Here is a 17,493-nt window from a genome sequence, read left to right as displayed (position 1 = left end):
TGTAATAGGCGGAAGATCTTGGAATTCAGGTGCAGCCTGTCGGCCTTTTTAGAACTGACTGGTTCTTAATATCATATATACACGTTTTGGTATTCTATCTATTCAATAAGTCAAGCAACAGGCATTGTTTATGTGCTAGTGGCTCTTGGAGTGAACTGCCATGGTTTTCCTCTTATCAGTAATGCAACAGGGGTCATTAATTTGTCTTAATAGAGGCGTAGTGTACACGTGTGTGTTGCCAGTAATAAATGAAAACTAATATTGGATAAATTAAGACAAGCACATTCAATTACTCATGTGTGTAGAATTGTATACTTTTTGTCGCTTGTTGGAGGACATGGTAATTGACTTTAGCCGACTCTATTTCCCTGAACCCACTAGTTGGGAAAATTAATTTTAGACCTTCTGATCTTGGATAATTTAAAATTCCTCCTGATGGTTTCTGCATATTTCTATTAAATATTTACTTTCGGCAACAGGGTGCAGCCTAGCAACAGTGGGTAAATGGCCCTGCAGATCAGCTTAAAATGAAGATGTAATTTCAACATGCATAAACCAATTAATTCAGGCTTCTTGCTGGGTAATTAATATACCTGTCATTTAATTCCATAATGAACCTGCCCACTATTAAATGTACTGTAACGGATTGTATTTTTGTTCTCAAAAGAAAAGGTACAGTCATTGCAATAAAATACGTTTTTGTTCATAATCTTCCCCAGTACAACTGTTGTCTTTGCATACCATAGTAATTATAATTGCTTGGAAAGTTAAATGAGAAATGTTAGCATTTTTAGTTGGTATTGTAGAATATAGATATGGTAGATAATTGCCTGTAGATATATGCTTATTTATCAAGCTTTGCATTTCTATATCCTATGTGAAGATGAAAATAAAAATGAATTTGGAGCTTGCCTAATACGATAATGTGATGTTTTAAATTCCCTTTAATGCTTATGTTTCATTGTAAATATTTGTTTTAATAAGTAAAAATAAGCTGCGCTCTTAAAAGTGACATATTACCCAAATATAGAAAAAAAAATAAATGTAAAAAAATCATATTAGAATATAAGTCCCAAACATTGAGTCGTGTAACTTATGTAAAGTCCTCCAGTGAACACTGAAACTTTGAAGGTTCCTCCAATGGAAGATGGACAAACAGTGAAGGTTTAATGGAAATCATGTGACTTTAAGAAATGAACTGAGTCAATCCATCACCCCATAGAGTGCACACTTACCAGCTGCACAAGTTTAGACACCTGTGGCTAATACCTACCCAGGGCCTTTTCCTCCAAGGACTTTAGGTGTCTGGTCAAGCCATTCAATCCGGAAGGTGATTAGAGGCACAGCTTGCAGGACAACACACGATGTAAGAGGCGATGTCAGCTCAGGAAAAAAAGGAGGGAAAATCGCCATAGGTAAAACCAGATAGTTGTTTATTAATAAAAAAGCAGTATCGCGTATACAGAATTCCAATAAAAAATGAGGCCGGCCGGCAAACAATCCAAACGCTCATACAATCAGGACGTGAAGAGCGCGGTGACGTCAGCACGTCGCTCGCCGATGCGTTTCGCCACTAGTCTGGCGTCGTCCTATGGCACGGGCGGAATACCCTCTCCTTATTTAGAATGTTTTGATCAAAGCCTTTCTGAGCAATACTCTCAAGTTCCTTCTTGTATCTCCTACCAGGATTGGAGGACAGAGGAGTGTATGTATCCACATCCCCTACTATCCTATTCATTTCTTTCATGTAATCTTTTTTTATCAAGGATGATGATTCCTCCGCCCTTGTCTGCTGGTCATATAACCAATTCCTTATTAGCACATAATAAATCAATACCTCTCTCTAGGTCTTTTTTCATCTTAACGTGTTTCAACTTCATATTGTCCAAATCCCTCAACACCATGTCTCTGAAAACCCTCAATGAGGGAGCAAGAGCCCCTGGGGGTTAAACAGTGACGAGTTAGAGAGGCCAGAATGTTGATATTCAATGGACGTTGCCCTATTGCCCTTGATGGGATTAGTAATCAGATACCTTTTTGGATGCTTAGTTTACGCACATACTTATGGACATCCATGTAGGTCTGAAATTTGCTTAAACTTTTAGGTGGAGCAAACTTCAGACCCTTGTCCGATAACCTTACTTCAGAGTCAGTCAACACCTGGGAACTGAGATTAAAAATCCCAGTTCTCTTTAGGTCCTTTTCCTTTTTGGATTGAACACACCCCCCTCCCCTCCTAGTTCCTCTCTTAGCTCTACGGCTCTTTTGACGGCTTGGTTGGACCTGGGAAAACCCCACGTCTGATGACCCTAGTTATCAATGGCACTTCTATCCTGGTGTTCCACATAGTTGGGACCGTATGAACTATTTTGATGTCCCCCAATGCCACCATAGTTGGTTCTAGGATGGCTGGGTCCATCTATTGGGCCCCCCATATCCCTCAAGGAGAAGAAATTGTTCTGAACGGGAATGTTATAATCATACTCAATTTTATCATACTCCCCATTATAGTGAACGACCGGGTCATATGGGCCACCATTATGTCCATATCCGATTAGGGCCATATCCCTGCTGATTGGTCTGGGCAGGAGCTTGATAGGGTGGAGGCTGCTGACTCTGACCTCGGGCTGGTGGTGGACCCTGGACCCAACCTTGACCCTGAACACGTGGAGGGCCATGATTCCAATTTTGATGTTGGCCATGACCATATGTCGAGGGAGGGGGGACCATTCCATGGTTGTTACCCCTATTACTCCCCTGACTTCTATGAGTGGACTGGTATGACGAATGTCTCCCCCCCTCTAGGTGGCCAGAGACAGGGCCCTCCACCCTATCGAACTCCTGCCCAGACCAATCAGCAGAGTATGATTATAAAAATCCAGTTCAGAACAATTTCTTCCCCTTGAGGGATATGGGGGGCCCAATAGATGGACCCAGCCAATTCAATACAGTCCCAACTATGTGGAACACCAGGATTGAACTGCCAGTGATAACCAGGGTCATCAGACGTGGGGTTTTCCCAGGTCCAACCAAGAGCTAAGAGAGGAACTAGAGGGGGGAGGCGTGTTCATTTCAAAAAGGAAAAGGACCTAAAGGGAACTGGGATTTTTAATCTCAGTTCCCAGGTGTTGACTGACTCTGAAGTAAGGCTATTGGACAAGGGTCCGAAGTTTGCTCCACCTAAAAGTTTGAGCAAATTTCAGACCTTCATGGATGTCCATAAGTATGTGCGTAAACTAAACATCCAAAGATATCTGATTACCAATCCCATCAAAGGCAATAGGGCAACGTCCATTGAATATCAACTTCTGGCCTTTCTAACTCGTCACTGTTTAATCCCCCGGGAGCTCTTGCTCCCTCATTGAAGGTTTTCAGAGACGTGGTGTTGAGGGATTTGGACAATATGAAGTTGAAACACGTTAAGATGAAAAAAGACCTAGAGAGAGGTATCGATTCATTGTGTGCTAATAAGGAATTGGTTAAATGACCAACGGACAAGTGCGGAGGAATCATCATCCTTGATAAAAAAGATTAAATGAAAGAAATGAATATTGGTGTTAATGAATATGGCACCCATGCATGTGTTTGGTTGTTGTGTGGTGACTTTGCTGTATGGTTACTGCATAAACAATGCAATTACAAATGCTAGTCTCATTTATATAGGTCATGGTATAGCTAGTAATAGTAATCATATTTAAAGGTTTTTTTTTTTTTTTTTTAATTATTTTAATTCTTATTACAAGGAATGTAAATATCCCTTGTAATAGGAATAGGGCATGACAGATCCTGTTTACAGGGAGATCTTGGGTCTATAAGACCCCAGATCTCTCCTCTAGCTTGGAAAGCCTGAGATGAAAAAAAAAAAGAAATCTCAGCCTTGCCAGGTAAAAAAACAGCAGTGTTTACATCTGCTTCGGGCAAGCGTGACGTCATAACGTCACGCCTGGCCTCCGGAGGTCATAGAGATTGCTAGGGACCATCTGGTCCGAGGTATTCTCTATGGTAAACGCCGCAGGCCTCATTCAGATATCACCACTCAAAGTCCAGGATGTCATATGATGACCTTGGGCGGGAAGTGGTTAATGCTCTCTGTCAGTGCTGCTTCCTTGAACTTCCTACACCGCTCCCAAATCACCCCAAAGATGCTGCTTGCAGGACTTTTTTTTAACTTCCTGCAAGCGCACCGCTCCAGTGTGAAAGCACTTGGGCTTTCACACTGGAGTGACAGGAGAGGTGCTATTTTTAGTGCCAAAATGCCTGTAAAGCGCCTCAGTGTGAAACTAACCTAACTGTCAGAAAACCGTATTGGTTTGTCCCAATAAGAACTACCAGACTGAAGAAATATAGGAGTGGAGGCAGTTGCTAACCGCAGTCCTAACCGCGCATACACACCTACGAGTTGGAGGTTGGAATTATCTCGGCACTTGTTAGTAACATGCGATTGAGAAGAAACAAATAAAGAGAGTATAAACTTTAATAATTACAAAACACATTTGCAAACTAGTACATACATAGCATACTAAAGCAAATGAAATACACCGCACTTAACGCAAACGTTAACGGATGAAACCGTAAAGTTTCTTGTCGAGAGGGGTATCTAAGATTGTTTCCTCAACCGGTTTCGTGGTTAAAACCGCTTCTTCAAGAGGGATAGGTCTAAAAATATTTCATAAACTTTAATTTAGACAAGGTAAAAAATACAGCAAAAGAAAATAATAAGCACGATACAAAAATAATAACAAAATAGAAGACTGGCTCACCAACTCAGACGGATTCAATGGGACAGTAGGACCCCGTACAAATCCCCCCACGGCAGACACGGGGGATTGTGGACAGGTTCTGGTTAATAAATAAAACCATAAGTATGTGGGAATTGAAAAGTTAGGGGGGTGCTTACCCGGGTGCAATAAATGGAAGTCTCGGTCGGGAAGATAAGGTGATAGAGAAAAATAAGAAGGGGGGAAAAAGTAGGAATTGAAATTAGATAAGTGGAAAAGGAGGGGGGGGGGCAACAGGGGGACACACAGAAGGGGGGGGAGAGGAGGTGTGGGGAAGGAAGGGAAGGGGGGGAATGAGCAAGGGGGGGGGATGGGGAAGGGGGGGGACAGGGAGAGGAGGGAAAGAAAAAAAAAACTCACCCTAGACATCCGGTGGTCAAGAACATACAACGTTAAAACAAGTAGAGATGTGAGCACTCACCAGTAGTTGGCTAATCAGTAGTGATGCAAGGGCTGCCTATGTCAGGATATCATGTATAGTATTGGTAAGAAATTGAGAGTGGTCCCAAAAAAAAAAAAAAAAACCGACACATAAATCAGGTTTTAGGGTTGCAGTAAAGCAGGACCAGGTACAATGAGTGGTACCTGGTCCTGCTTTACTGCAACCCTAAAACCTGATTATTTATCTGTCGGTTTTTTTGGGGTTTTTTTGGGACCACTCTCAATTACTTACCAATACTATACATGATATCCTGACATAGGCAGCCCTTGCATCACTACTGATTAGCCAACTACTGGTGAGTGCTCACATCTCTACTTACCATCTTGACCATCGGATGTCTAGGGTGAGTTTGGGAGTTTCTTTTCTTTCCTTCCTCTCCCTTCCTCTCCCTGTCCCCCCCCTCCCCATCCCCCCTCCTCTTCCCCCCCTCCTCCTTGCTCATCCCCCCCCCCCCTTCCCTTCCTTGCCCATCACTCCCTTTCCCACCCCTCCTCTTCCCTTTCCCCCCTTCTGCGTGTCGCCCCCACTCCTCCCTCCTTTTCCACTTATCTAATTTCAATTCCTACTTTTTCCCCCCTTCTTATTCTTCTCTATCACCTTATCTTCCCGACCGAGTCTTCCATTTATTGCACCCGGGTGAGCACCCCCCTAACTTTTCAATTTCCACATACTTATGGTTTTATTTATTAACCAGAACCTGTCCACAATCCCCCGTGTCCGCCGTGGGGGGGATTTGTATGGGGTCCTACTGTCCCATTGAATCCGTCTGAGTTGGTGAGCCAGTCTTCTATTTTGTTATTATTTTTGTATCGTGCTTATTATTTTCTTTTGCTGTATTTTTTACCTTGTCTATATTAAAGTTTATTAATTATTTTTAGACCTATCCCTCCCGAAGAAGCGGTTTTAACCGCGAAACCGGTTGAGGAAACAATCTTAGATACCCCTCTCGACAAGAAACTTTACGGTTTCATCCGTTAACGTTTGTGTTAAGTGCAGTGTATTTAATTTGTTTTAGTATGTTATGTATGTACTAGTTTGCAAAAGTGTTTTGTAATTATTAAAGTTTATACTCTTTTTATTTATTTCTTCTCAATCGCATGTTACTAACAAGTGCCGAGATAGTCCCAACCTCCAACTCGTAGGTGTGTATGCGCGGTTCGGCAAGTGGCAGCAACTGCCTCCACTCCTATATTTCTTCAGTCTGTCTAACCGGGATGATGGCACTAATCTTTGAATTTTATCATTATTGATTTAATTGAGGCTATACTCATTCTTCATGATATACACAGGGTGCATAATACACCCATTCTTGTTGCACTTTTTTGATGGATGGCAACATCGATTGATGCTCTCCCCCTTCCCTTTGAGTGCCTCTATCTTTACCCTTGTCTACGATTGTTTTTGATTAACGCTTTCTATTATTTTCTGTCACCTCAATACACTAGGGTCATTTTACCTTAGATGAATGTAGCTGTGGACGTCCTGGGCACCGATTGAGTAGGCTTTATGACTAACCTTAAAATGGCATGTTTAAATGATCACAAAATTGAGGAAGACATCAAAACGTTCTTTGCTAAGATGTTCAGTTTGCTGAAACGTAAGTCACATCTGCATTGGCACATCGAATATTTCAAAATGTATGTCACCGAAAACATCTGCCCCCTCGGCCTGAGAAGTCAAATCTTCCCCACCATAAAAGATCCATCGGTCTATTTTAAAAAAATGTGGGAAAATATTTTAACCAAATGTAGTCTTGATTTAATAAGACTACTTATTACCCAGTACACCCAGGATATGACTACTCTCGACAGTGACATTGAACGTCTCAACTCTGACTATTCCTATTCCTGACTAATATCTAGCTGACAATACAGCATTTAAAACGAAGTGGAAAGAGCTTAAAGAGCGTTTAGAGATAATGAATAAAGACATTATTGTCAAAAAACAAACCAAATTTAGTAAAGATAGAACAGCCTTCACTGAGGGCCTTGCATACCATTGGTCCGGGAGGAACCCAGGTAGAAGGGGTCCCCCCCGGACTAATACTACTAGGAACTCTACTATAGATACTGAATCTGATTCATCTCTATCCTCTACTCTTTTCCTCCAGAGTAATGCTTGTTCCAATGCTACACCAGCTAGTAATTCCTCGCGAAAAAGACTACGTTTCGGTGGAGGTACTCCACCAGCTAATCCTAAAAAGGATAAGAAAGGCCCCAAAGGCCCTAAATCTGCACGCCCCCCCCCCCCCCCCACACACACACACACACACACACACACACAGACACACACACACAAACTGCAACTGACACCACTACCCCTTTGGAAGGGGCTGTGGGTCACTCCATGGTCACTACATGGCACCATTCCAAAAGTTCTCAGTTCAGCCCTTATGACAAACAAGTATACCAAGATCAACGAAGATCTAATTTTTTTAGATCTAAAGAAGCAACAGGGCAACCTAGGCACTTATGTTCTGAAACCCACACAACCCTCACAAAACACTTCCCATGTGACACCAACTTCAACATTATAAATCTCACTCACTCCTTATATGGTGACCAATGAGGAAATTTTGCTATTACAGTTGGGTCTAGGCTTTTGCCCCCTCGATGCTCTCAAAGTCACCGAGACTATAAAGGACCTATATTTGTTCGCACGCAATCTCACGTACCGATTTATTTTTGACACTGATCGTACTAACCATACCTTGGAGCGTGAGCTCACGGAGCGTACCAGACGCTTCAGTATGGAGTAGTTTCGGCCGCTCCGTGATCTCATGCTCCTGTATGACGAGGGGGATACTGGGGATCCGGACTCTTCCTTGGTTGCCTGGTCTTCAACCGGTTCCCCTCAGGGAGCTCTCCCTCCGGGGACCCCCTCTCACCATGCGCTCCCACCTAATGTTTCTGGTCATACCGTCACATCCAATCAAGGATTACAACCAAATCCTTTCGTTTGCGGTCACGTAGACCTGAACACTTGCCCAGAGATTTGGGCCTTTCTTCAAGCCACTATAAGAGACCTTAAAAAAACAACAATGACCTGAATTCTCTTCTAACCTCAGCCCCGGTCAAATTGAAGCACTCAAATCTTTGCAGAGACGTCCCGATGTCGTCATTAAACAGTCTGATAAAGGCGGCAATATCATTCTCATGACACATAACCAATACCAATCCATGTGCTTGGCCATTCTCAACAACCATAACTGGTACCAATCCATCACCCAATCCCATGTGTCGTCCTTTGCACAGGAACTCCAGACTCTTTACACTGAGGCCTTCTTCTCAGGCCTCATTGACAAAGATACGCTGGAGTTCCCGATCCCCAAATTTCCCCGTGTCCCCACCTTTTATTCCCTTCCCAAGACTCACAAAAATGTTCGTACTCCCCCAGGAAGGCCCATTGTCTCTGGGATAGGTTCTTTAACGCCAGTAAGTTCGTTGACGCGTTTCTGATGCCCCATGTTGCAGCGCCTCGAGGGAATTCAGATCCCTCCGGACGCCCTGCTCGTGGCAGTTGATATTGAGGCGCTTTACTCTAGTATCCCCCACGAGCAGGGCGTACGGACGGCTGGTTCCTTTCTCTTTGAGCAAGACACGACCACATGGCCTCTCAATCATTTTGTTCTTGCATTATTACAATTCATTCTAACTAAAAATTATTTCACCTTTAACAACCAATTGTTCCTACAAATCCAAGGAGTGGCCATGGGGACATCATGCGCTCCAGCTTACGCAAATCTCTACCTTGGTGGTTGGGAAAGGCTTGTCCACTCGGATGATAGATACACAGAATTTCTAGATGACATCTTACTATGGTTTTGTTTCATTGACGACTTATTTCTAGTATGGACGGGATCGAAAGAGAAACTCTTGAACTTCCTCCATGAGTTGGATATCGACAACCTGAATCTTAAGTTCACCTTTTAAAATTGACTCTGATCAGATTTCATTCCTAGATCTTAATATCAAACAACAAGACGGCACCCTTGGTACGGACTTATACTGTAAACCTACGGCTAGCAACACTCTACTGTATGCTACCAGCGCCCATCCTAGTTCTTTGGTGCGCAGCATACCTTATGCACAATATCTGCGTTTACGCAGAAACTGTACGCTGGAAAGCGATTTTAGGATTCAGGCCAAGGCGTTACGTGAACGTCTTCTACTGCGAGGATACTCTTCTACCAACCTTAGAAAGGCATTCAATAGGGCTTTGTCACACCCCTGCAACTCTCTATTATTTAATCGTAAAAAACCCCCCTCCTCTAATGACCCCGTGAGGTTCATCACCAGATATTCAGCACACCATAATGTACTCTGAAACATTCTAACAACTGGCATTATCTGGCTGAACATCATATCCTAGGTAAACATGTGCGGTCTACCCCGGAGGTGATGTTCCGCAGGGCATGTTCCCTGCGGGACCAACTTCCAGCCACTATACCTCTGAAAAATCTCCTAGAATAGGACCTAAGGGCACATTTAGATGTGGGGATTGCCCACGCTGTTTCTGGGTTTGTGAGGGGAAACGATTCATCCTACCAAATGGAGAACTCTTTGTCCCACAAACCTTTGCAGACTGCGGTACCAGAGGTGTGGTTTATTTGATGTTATGTATTTGTAAAGCCTTTTACATTGGAAAGACCATTCAAGAATTAAGACAGAGGATTGGTGACCACCTCTACTACTCAGAGAATGGTAAATTGATGACAATTGGTAGACATATTGGATTATACCATAGATTTGACAATTCTGTTGTCCAATTTGTAGTCCTTGAGGTGGTGCAGCCCAATCCCAGGGGAGGTGATTGGGATCGTACAGTTCTTCAGAGGGAAACCTTATGGATACAACGGCTGAATGCCACGTGTCCCCCTGGCCTCAACGAAACGATATCCTACAAATCTTTTTTTGTGATGTCGCAGTCAACCTCCTTTCCCCCCCCTTCCCCTCTTTCCTCCTCTCCACCTTCCCCCACCCTTTTTCCTTCCCCCTTCCCCGGCCTCCCTCTCCCCCCCCTTTTTCCCTTCCCCCTCCCCCCTATGGTTCTCCCCCCCTTCTCCTTTTTCCCTCCCCCTCTCCCCTCCCTTCCCCTTACCCCTTTCTTCCCCGTTTCCCCCCCTTTCTTTCCTCCCTTATCTTCCCTTCCCCCTTCCCTTTTTTCCCCCTCTCCCTCCCCCCCTTTCTCCTCCCCCTCTCCCCCTCCCCCCCCTACTTATCATATCGTGTCCATGTATCTTTCCTATGCAACTTCATCTACGCCAATGATCCACCTGTATCTTAGGATTGGTGACACTTCTGGTGTTATTTATCTCAAGTGAATTATTACATATCAATAATTGTTAGCTTTTGCGTTATGTTTATTTAAACTATTTTTTTACATTATTGCTGTTCAGAAGACTTGCTCCCCCCCTTCCCCCTTCTTCCCCCCTCCCTCTCAGCGGCTCTGGTATGTTGTGGTATCCCTTGTCTTCTCTCCCCCCGGTGGACATGTGTTTACCCTGGCAGGTTATCCTGCTTGCACTGCACAGTCTTGGATCACACCGATCCTTCTGACGTCAGTGCGCGCTTGCGCAGTAGCACGGCCCTCGTGCACCTGCGCAGTGCGGGTAAACAGACCCGGCTACTTCAGACGCCGCCCCTGGCGGTGCGTATCTGACTTCCGGGTTGGGGAGCTCTTCTAGCGGCCCCAATTGGGACCGCTCTCTGAGCCTGAACGGACGCTTCTTGCTGGGCTGCCTCTTTTGGATCATCCTCCCTCTCAAGGTCGGTATGCCTGATGGCTGTGGACACTGTCATCTCCTGCTATTCCTGTCTCTTCTTGCATCTTTTACCTTGCATGTTAGCTGGGCTTTGTCAATGGTGCGGGGATGAGCCCTTATCATCCCCCACACTCTCCCTCCCCTCTTCTTTGGGTGCCCATTGTTCTCCTTCACCTATGCGCTTTTTCTTTCTCTGGTGTTCACATATTCTGGTCAGCCTTTGGGGACCTGCCCCCCCCCCCCTTTTTTTTTCATCTCCTTGCTACCTTCTCCTCATTGTTGTTCTCTGTTCTTATTTTCTATCCACCCCTCTTGGCCGCTGACCTCCAGAGGTTTGATCTCATATCCCTTTTATATTACAGACTTGGTCGTTATTTGAGGATCCCACTCATTGTACCTGGTCCTGCTTTACTGCAACCTTAAAACCTGATTATTTATCTGTCATTTTTTTTTTTTTTTGGGACCACTCTCAATTTCTTACCAATACTATACATGATATCCTGACATAGGCAGCCCTTGCATCACTGCTGATTAGCCAACTACTGGTGAGTGCTCACATCTCTACTTACTTGTTTTAACGTTGTATGTTCTTGACCACCGGATGTCTAGGGGGAGTTTCTTTTCTTTCCTTCCTCTCCCTGTCCCCCCCTTCCCCATCCCCCCCTCCTCCTTGCTCATTCCCCCCCCTTCCCTTCCTTACCCATCACTCCCTTTCCCACCCCTCCTCTTCCCTCCCCCCCCCTCCTTTTCCACTTATCTCATTTCAATTCCTACTTTTTCCCCCCTTCTTATTCTTCTCTATCACCTTATCTTCCCGACCGAGACTTCCATTTATTGCACCCGGGTGAGCACCCCCTAACTTTTCAATTTCCACATACTTATGGTTTTATTTATTAACCTGAACCTGTCCACAATCCCCCGTGTCCGCCATGGGGGGATTAGTTTGGGGTCCTACTGTCCCATTGAATCTGTCTGAGTTGGTGAGCCAGTCTTCTATTTTGTTATTATTTTGTATCGTGCTTATTATTTTCTTTTGCTGTATTTTTTACCTTGTCTAAGTTAAAGTTTATTTTTTTTCCAACAAAGTTTTTTATTGTGAATCAGAATGCGTACAAGTCATATCATTTGCATAAATTTATACATTGCAATGTAATTGTACGTATAATAAAGATGGTTACATACATGAATGGTCTGTAGTACGTTTCTTCTGATGTTCTCTATTGATATTATCGTTTAATGTAGGGTATGATTATAGTATTTTCATTGAGGGGAGGTATTTCTCCAGTGCAAAGAAATTTACAGTGGTCATGAGCAGGTTTCCGAGTCCTGTAGCCATCGATCCCATATTCTATTGTATTTGTCTGGGCACCCTCTATTGATGTATATCACCCGTTTATATGGGAGTGTCCCATTTACCTCTGCTTTCCATTCTTTAGTCTCGGGTGGTAAGGGACGCATCCATTTCCTAGCTATTATCTTTCTGCATGAAAACAGGGTCTCCTGTAGAAATACCTTGGTGTATTTTTCCAGTGGGTTCGGGAATACACCTAACAGGCATTGTTTGGGGTCCAGTGTCACAGGTGAGCCCATGTTGTCATGAAGGAAGGTCACTATCTGTTTCCATAGGCCCTGTATCTGTGGGCATGACCAGAGGAGATGGTAGAACGAACTCTCTGTGGACTTACACATTGGACACAATGTTGAGCAGTTGTGTTTGTATCTGGCTATCCTATGCGGGGTTAGGTATGTACGGTGTATTATATTTAATTGTGTCAACCTGTCTGATAGTTTGGGAGATACTTCTTTACATGTGTCCAATGCTTCTTCCCATTCCTCATCTTCTAGGTTACCCAGATCCCTTTCCCAGCGGGATTTGAGGCCGTATGCTATTTTTGTGGCTATTTGGATAGTGAGCATGTTATAAAAACAGGAGATTAATTTTTTTGGGTCTATGTCTTTTATGATTGCTATTAGAGGATTGGGGGCTGACTGTAGTGGGAGTTGTGGAAATTGTGCCTGTATTGCGTGTCTCAATTGGAGGAATCTGAATACCATATTGCTGGCCAGATGGAATTCTTCTTTAAGGGTGTCAAAACTTTTAAGGGTTCCGTTTGACCAGACATGGTGCAAGTAGAGTATACCCCTCTCCATCCAGGGTCTCGGGTCATGGATATTGTGGAGCTCTGGTAGGCCTCTGTTACACCATAAGGGAGTGAAGTCGTTATGTCTGGGTATATTGAGTTTGTTGTTTGCGAGTTCCCAGATGCGTCTGTATTGGTACAACAGGGATGTTTTGTGTGTGTTACCTTCATTGGTCCTAGTGCCCATGGTGATAGCATATATGGAATCTGAGGTTCCTTGGGCCCATTGTGGGCAGAGTAGCATCCGGAATCTTTCACTGTCCACCTTATCTATATGGTAAAGTTGGGAGAGTTGGGACGCAATATAGTAGTGATTAAGGTCTGGAAGTGCTGTACCTCCCATGTCTGTTGGGTTTTTGAGGGTTTGCCATGCAATCTTGTGTCTATTTTTCCCCCACACAAAGGGCTTGAGAAGGGACTCCATTATTTTAAAGTGTTTTAGAGGTATGTATGTTGGGGTATGCCAGAGTATATATAATATTTTAGGGAGTAGTATCATTTTTATAAGGTTGATGCGGCCCCATACTCCTAAGGGTAGTCTAGTCCACGATTGTGTTTTAGTTTTAATAAGGGAATATAATGGTTTAATGTTAAGTGTTATATAGTCTGCTGGATTTTTGGAGGTATTTATTCCTAAGTATTTAATTGTGTCTACTCTTTGTAATGGTAAGTTAAAGTTTATTAATTATTTTTAGACCTATCCCTCCTGAAGAAGCGGTTTTAACTGCGAAACCGGTTGAGGAAACAATCTTAGATACCCCTCTCGACAAGAAACTTTACGGTTTCATCCGTTAACGTTTGTGTTAAGTGCAGTGTATTTAATTTGTTTTAGTATGTTATGTATGTACTAGTTTGCAAAAGTGTTTTGTAATTATTAAAGTTTATACTCTTTTTATTTATTTCTTCTCAATCGCATGTTACTAACAAGTGCCGAGATAGTCCCAACCTCCAACTCGTAGGTGTGTATGCGCGGTTCGGCAAGTGGCAGCAACTGCCTCCACTCCTATATTTCTTCAGTCTGTCTAACCGGGATGATGGCACTAATCTTTGAATTTTATCATTATTGATTTAATTGAGGCTATACTCGTTCTTCATGAAGAACTACCAGAGATATAAAATGGCCACAAAAAAAAATTTGTGTGTGTGTGTATATATAACTGGGAAATCTCCACTAAAACTTTGAAGCAGCTGGAAATGTATTAAAGTTAAATTTCTGCCAATCCGAGCTTTCCAATTCTGGCAGATATCATTGAAAGCATGCAAGGTCTTCATTGTGGCTTTCCTGTTCGTGGCCTATCTTAAAGTGTTACTAAACCCAAAACCGTAAAATCAGTCTGTACTCACTGTGTAACCTAAGGGGTTAATCCTCCGCATTGTGTAAAAAAAAGCTGCTTGATCTTGTATGCACAGATCCTCCTTATGCATTGTCCCCCTGGACAAGTCCAGATAAGACAGATCCTTTGGAGTCAGGCTGCACATGCTCAGTTTGGTGTGTATTGCTAGAAAGGTTGTTTTTTTATTTTTTTTGGTCGAGTGAATGTGATCAGCACAGGGCCAATCGGCACTGTCCAGACAGGGAGTCAGGAGCCCTGCAGCCTCGTAGGACAGCTCAGTGCAGTATGAAATCTCCTCCTACAAGCTTCACCAGGAACTGATAGAAATCACAAGACTGCTATATACTGCTGATGAGAGAAGGTATTTAGCAGTTTATATTTACTAAAATAATTGCATTTCCGTGCTCTGTGTATTGTGGGAGACCAGATATAGTGAATGTAGGGTCCTGGGTTTAGTAACAATTTAAGTAATGTTGCTGTCACCTTCCCTTTGTGAAGTTTCCGTATACTTAGTGCATCTTATTTTAAGGGGAAATTTGAATTAGCTTTATGTGCTCCTCCTGTGGCTTGCATATACCTCCTGGGGCTCGTTGAGTGCAGGAAACTTGTTGAGATATCTACATCTAGCAATTTACTTTGTGGCATAACTCAAAGCATCAACTTGTAGAAATCATCAAATATGTCTGTGTGATTTAGGATGATTTTAATTTTAACATTGAATTGTTCTTATTAAAGGCTTTAAAAAATTCTTTCGTATGTGTTTTTGGATGGCACCTAAAAAATCCCACAAAAATGTCTTCATTGTGACCATTTATTGGGGATGTGACATAAAACTATAAATAGAATTTTAGTTTTGGATGGACTGACACTTTAAATTAATATCATCAACAAATGAAGATCTTGTTGTATAACTCCCAGGAAGCTAAGAAAAAAATGTCTGCCTTTTAAGTTAACCACTTTAGCTCCAGGCCTTTTCTGGCACTTTCTGTTTACATGTAACAATTAGTAATTTTTGCTAGAAAATGTCTTAGAACCCTCAAACATTTTATTTATTATATATATTTATTTATTTTATATATAGATACCAAACATGTCATACTTTAAAATTGCGCATGCCCGTGCAATGGCCTTTACAGGTTACCACTTTTCCCTATGAATGCTGGTAAGGGGAAATCTCTAATGGAGCCCTGACTAGAATTCTCACCCTTCTCCGCTATTGAAAACTAAATGATAAACATTTGACTTATTATGCACTTTAATTTCACACAGAATCCTAGTTGAATCTAGAATATGCCGTTTTGACCTACATTTTGTAATTTATTTTTTTCCAGGAAATGTTTTCCTCAAACACGGCTCTGAACTCCGACTCATTCCCAGAGACCGAGTGGGCAGCTCTTAATACCTTCTGGACGTCTTGCTTTCTGGAACATGGAAAGAACATACTTATTGAGGGCCTAAAAAAAGATCAGACTCTGAATTTTAATTTAAGATTTAATTCAGTCAGGCCCTGTTCTCCTTTAAAATCAAAGTGACTTTGAAGATTAAAGATTTGGAAGATTTAATTATGGCTTCAGATGTCTTTAAAACCATATAGCCCTGGCGCCTCTATAGTCTGTCAACGTTAATGTGTATAAAAGAACGTACAGTGTATGTTTAAACTGTAACACTGGCTGTGTACAGGAAATTCTAATACAGTCGAAGAGGAATATAACTTTTTATCTTGTGAAATTGGGTTACATTTACTTACGTTTTTTTTTTTTCCTATTTTTCTTTTTTATTTAACCTAATAAAACTGCGCTGGTGGCACAGTTTTAATGATCTGACTTTCCGCATTGATAAGTTGAGATCACTCCAGTTTTCTGCTGCTCATTAAATGAAAGGACCCAGAGATTAAATGATTTCTGTGTTTGTAAGGGACTATATATGTATAAAATTTGTGTCAGAAAATGGTGTTGAAAGCAGGATTCCGAAAATTTGCTCCTCAACAGTCAATATTTCATGCATTTTCCTTTATAGTCTTTGGTGTATTTGCCATTAATAGGATGTGAGTGTATTCTGCCTTACACCGTTTTCTTACACAACTTTTTAATGTGATTGGTTCACATACATAATTTAGAAGCTACTTTTTCACTGTTTTTTGGTGTTCAGTTTTTTTTTTTGTAGAAAAATAAAATGGTGGGAAATAACTAGTTGTTTAGTCCTGAATTTGTTAGCGTAGGATAAGAAAAAAAAAAATAATTAAAGCAAAAATATAAACTTTCATACCCTGTATAGAATACCCTATTGCCATTTAAAATACATATGTCGCTATTGCACAAAGAAGTGTCACCTGTAGTTCTTGAAGAGAATGAATATTTCACTTACCATCCTTCATTCTTTTATCAGGCGCCTCACGTTTAACCGCTTCAGCTTCAGAAGGTTTACCCTCCTGACCAGGCCATTTTTGCAATACAGTGCTGTGTTAATTTTACTGACAATTGCGCGCCCGTGCGACCCTGTACACAAATAAAATTGATGTCCTTTTTTTTCCTACAAATAGAGCTTTCTTTTGGTGGTATTTGATCACCTCTGCAGTTTTTATTTTTTACACTATAAATAAGAAAGAACAACAATTTTGAAAAAAAACAAATTTTTTTAAATTTCTGCTATAAAACATATCCATTTAAAAAAAAAAAAAAATCAAATGTTTTCATCAATTTGGGCCAATATGTATTCTGCTACATGTTTTTGGTAAAAAAAAATCCCAATAAGTGCATATTTATTGGTTTGTGCAAAAGTTATAGCGTCTACAAACTATGGGATATATTTTCATGTATTTTTTTTTCACTAGTAATGGAGGCGATCAGTGGCTTATAGCAGAATTGCGGCAGACAAATCAGACACTAAGTGATACTTTTTTGGGGACCAGTGCTAAAAAATATGCACTGTCACTGTACTAATGACACTGGCAGGGAACATCAGGGGCGATCAAAGGGTTGAATGTGTTCCTAGGGAGTGCTTTGTATCTGTGTGGGGTGCTTTAACTGTGGGAAGA

General features: G+C 42.0%; 1 protein-coding gene across 1 annotated transcript in view; it reads left to right on the top strand.

Annotated features, from left to right (window-relative positions):
• The window catches only part of UFM1 (ubiquitin fold modifier 1), a 66,916-nt gene extending 50,895 nt beyond the window's left edge, over nt 1–16,021 (top strand). Inside the window, exon 6 of the mRNA XM_073613283.1 lies at nt 15,791–16,021. Within this exon, the coding sequence (XP_073469384.1) occupies nt 15,791–15,858 (68 nt within the window). The 3' untranslated portion in view covers nt 15,859–16,021. The remainder of the gene's footprint in view (nt 1–15,790) is intronic.
• The last annotated feature ends 1,472 nt before the right edge of the window (nt 16,022–17,493 follow it).

The sequence above is a fragment of the Aquarana catesbeiana genome, linkage group LG02 (assembly GCF_042186555.1).
Source record: "Aquarana catesbeiana isolate 2022-GZ linkage group LG02, ASM4218655v1, whole genome shotgun sequence".
Classification (NCBI taxonomy): Eukaryota; Metazoa; Chordata; class Amphibia; order Anura; family Ranidae; genus Aquarana; species Aquarana catesbeiana.
Note: the sequence above shows the minus strand (reverse complement) of the source record. Positions and strands in the feature narration are given on the sequence as shown.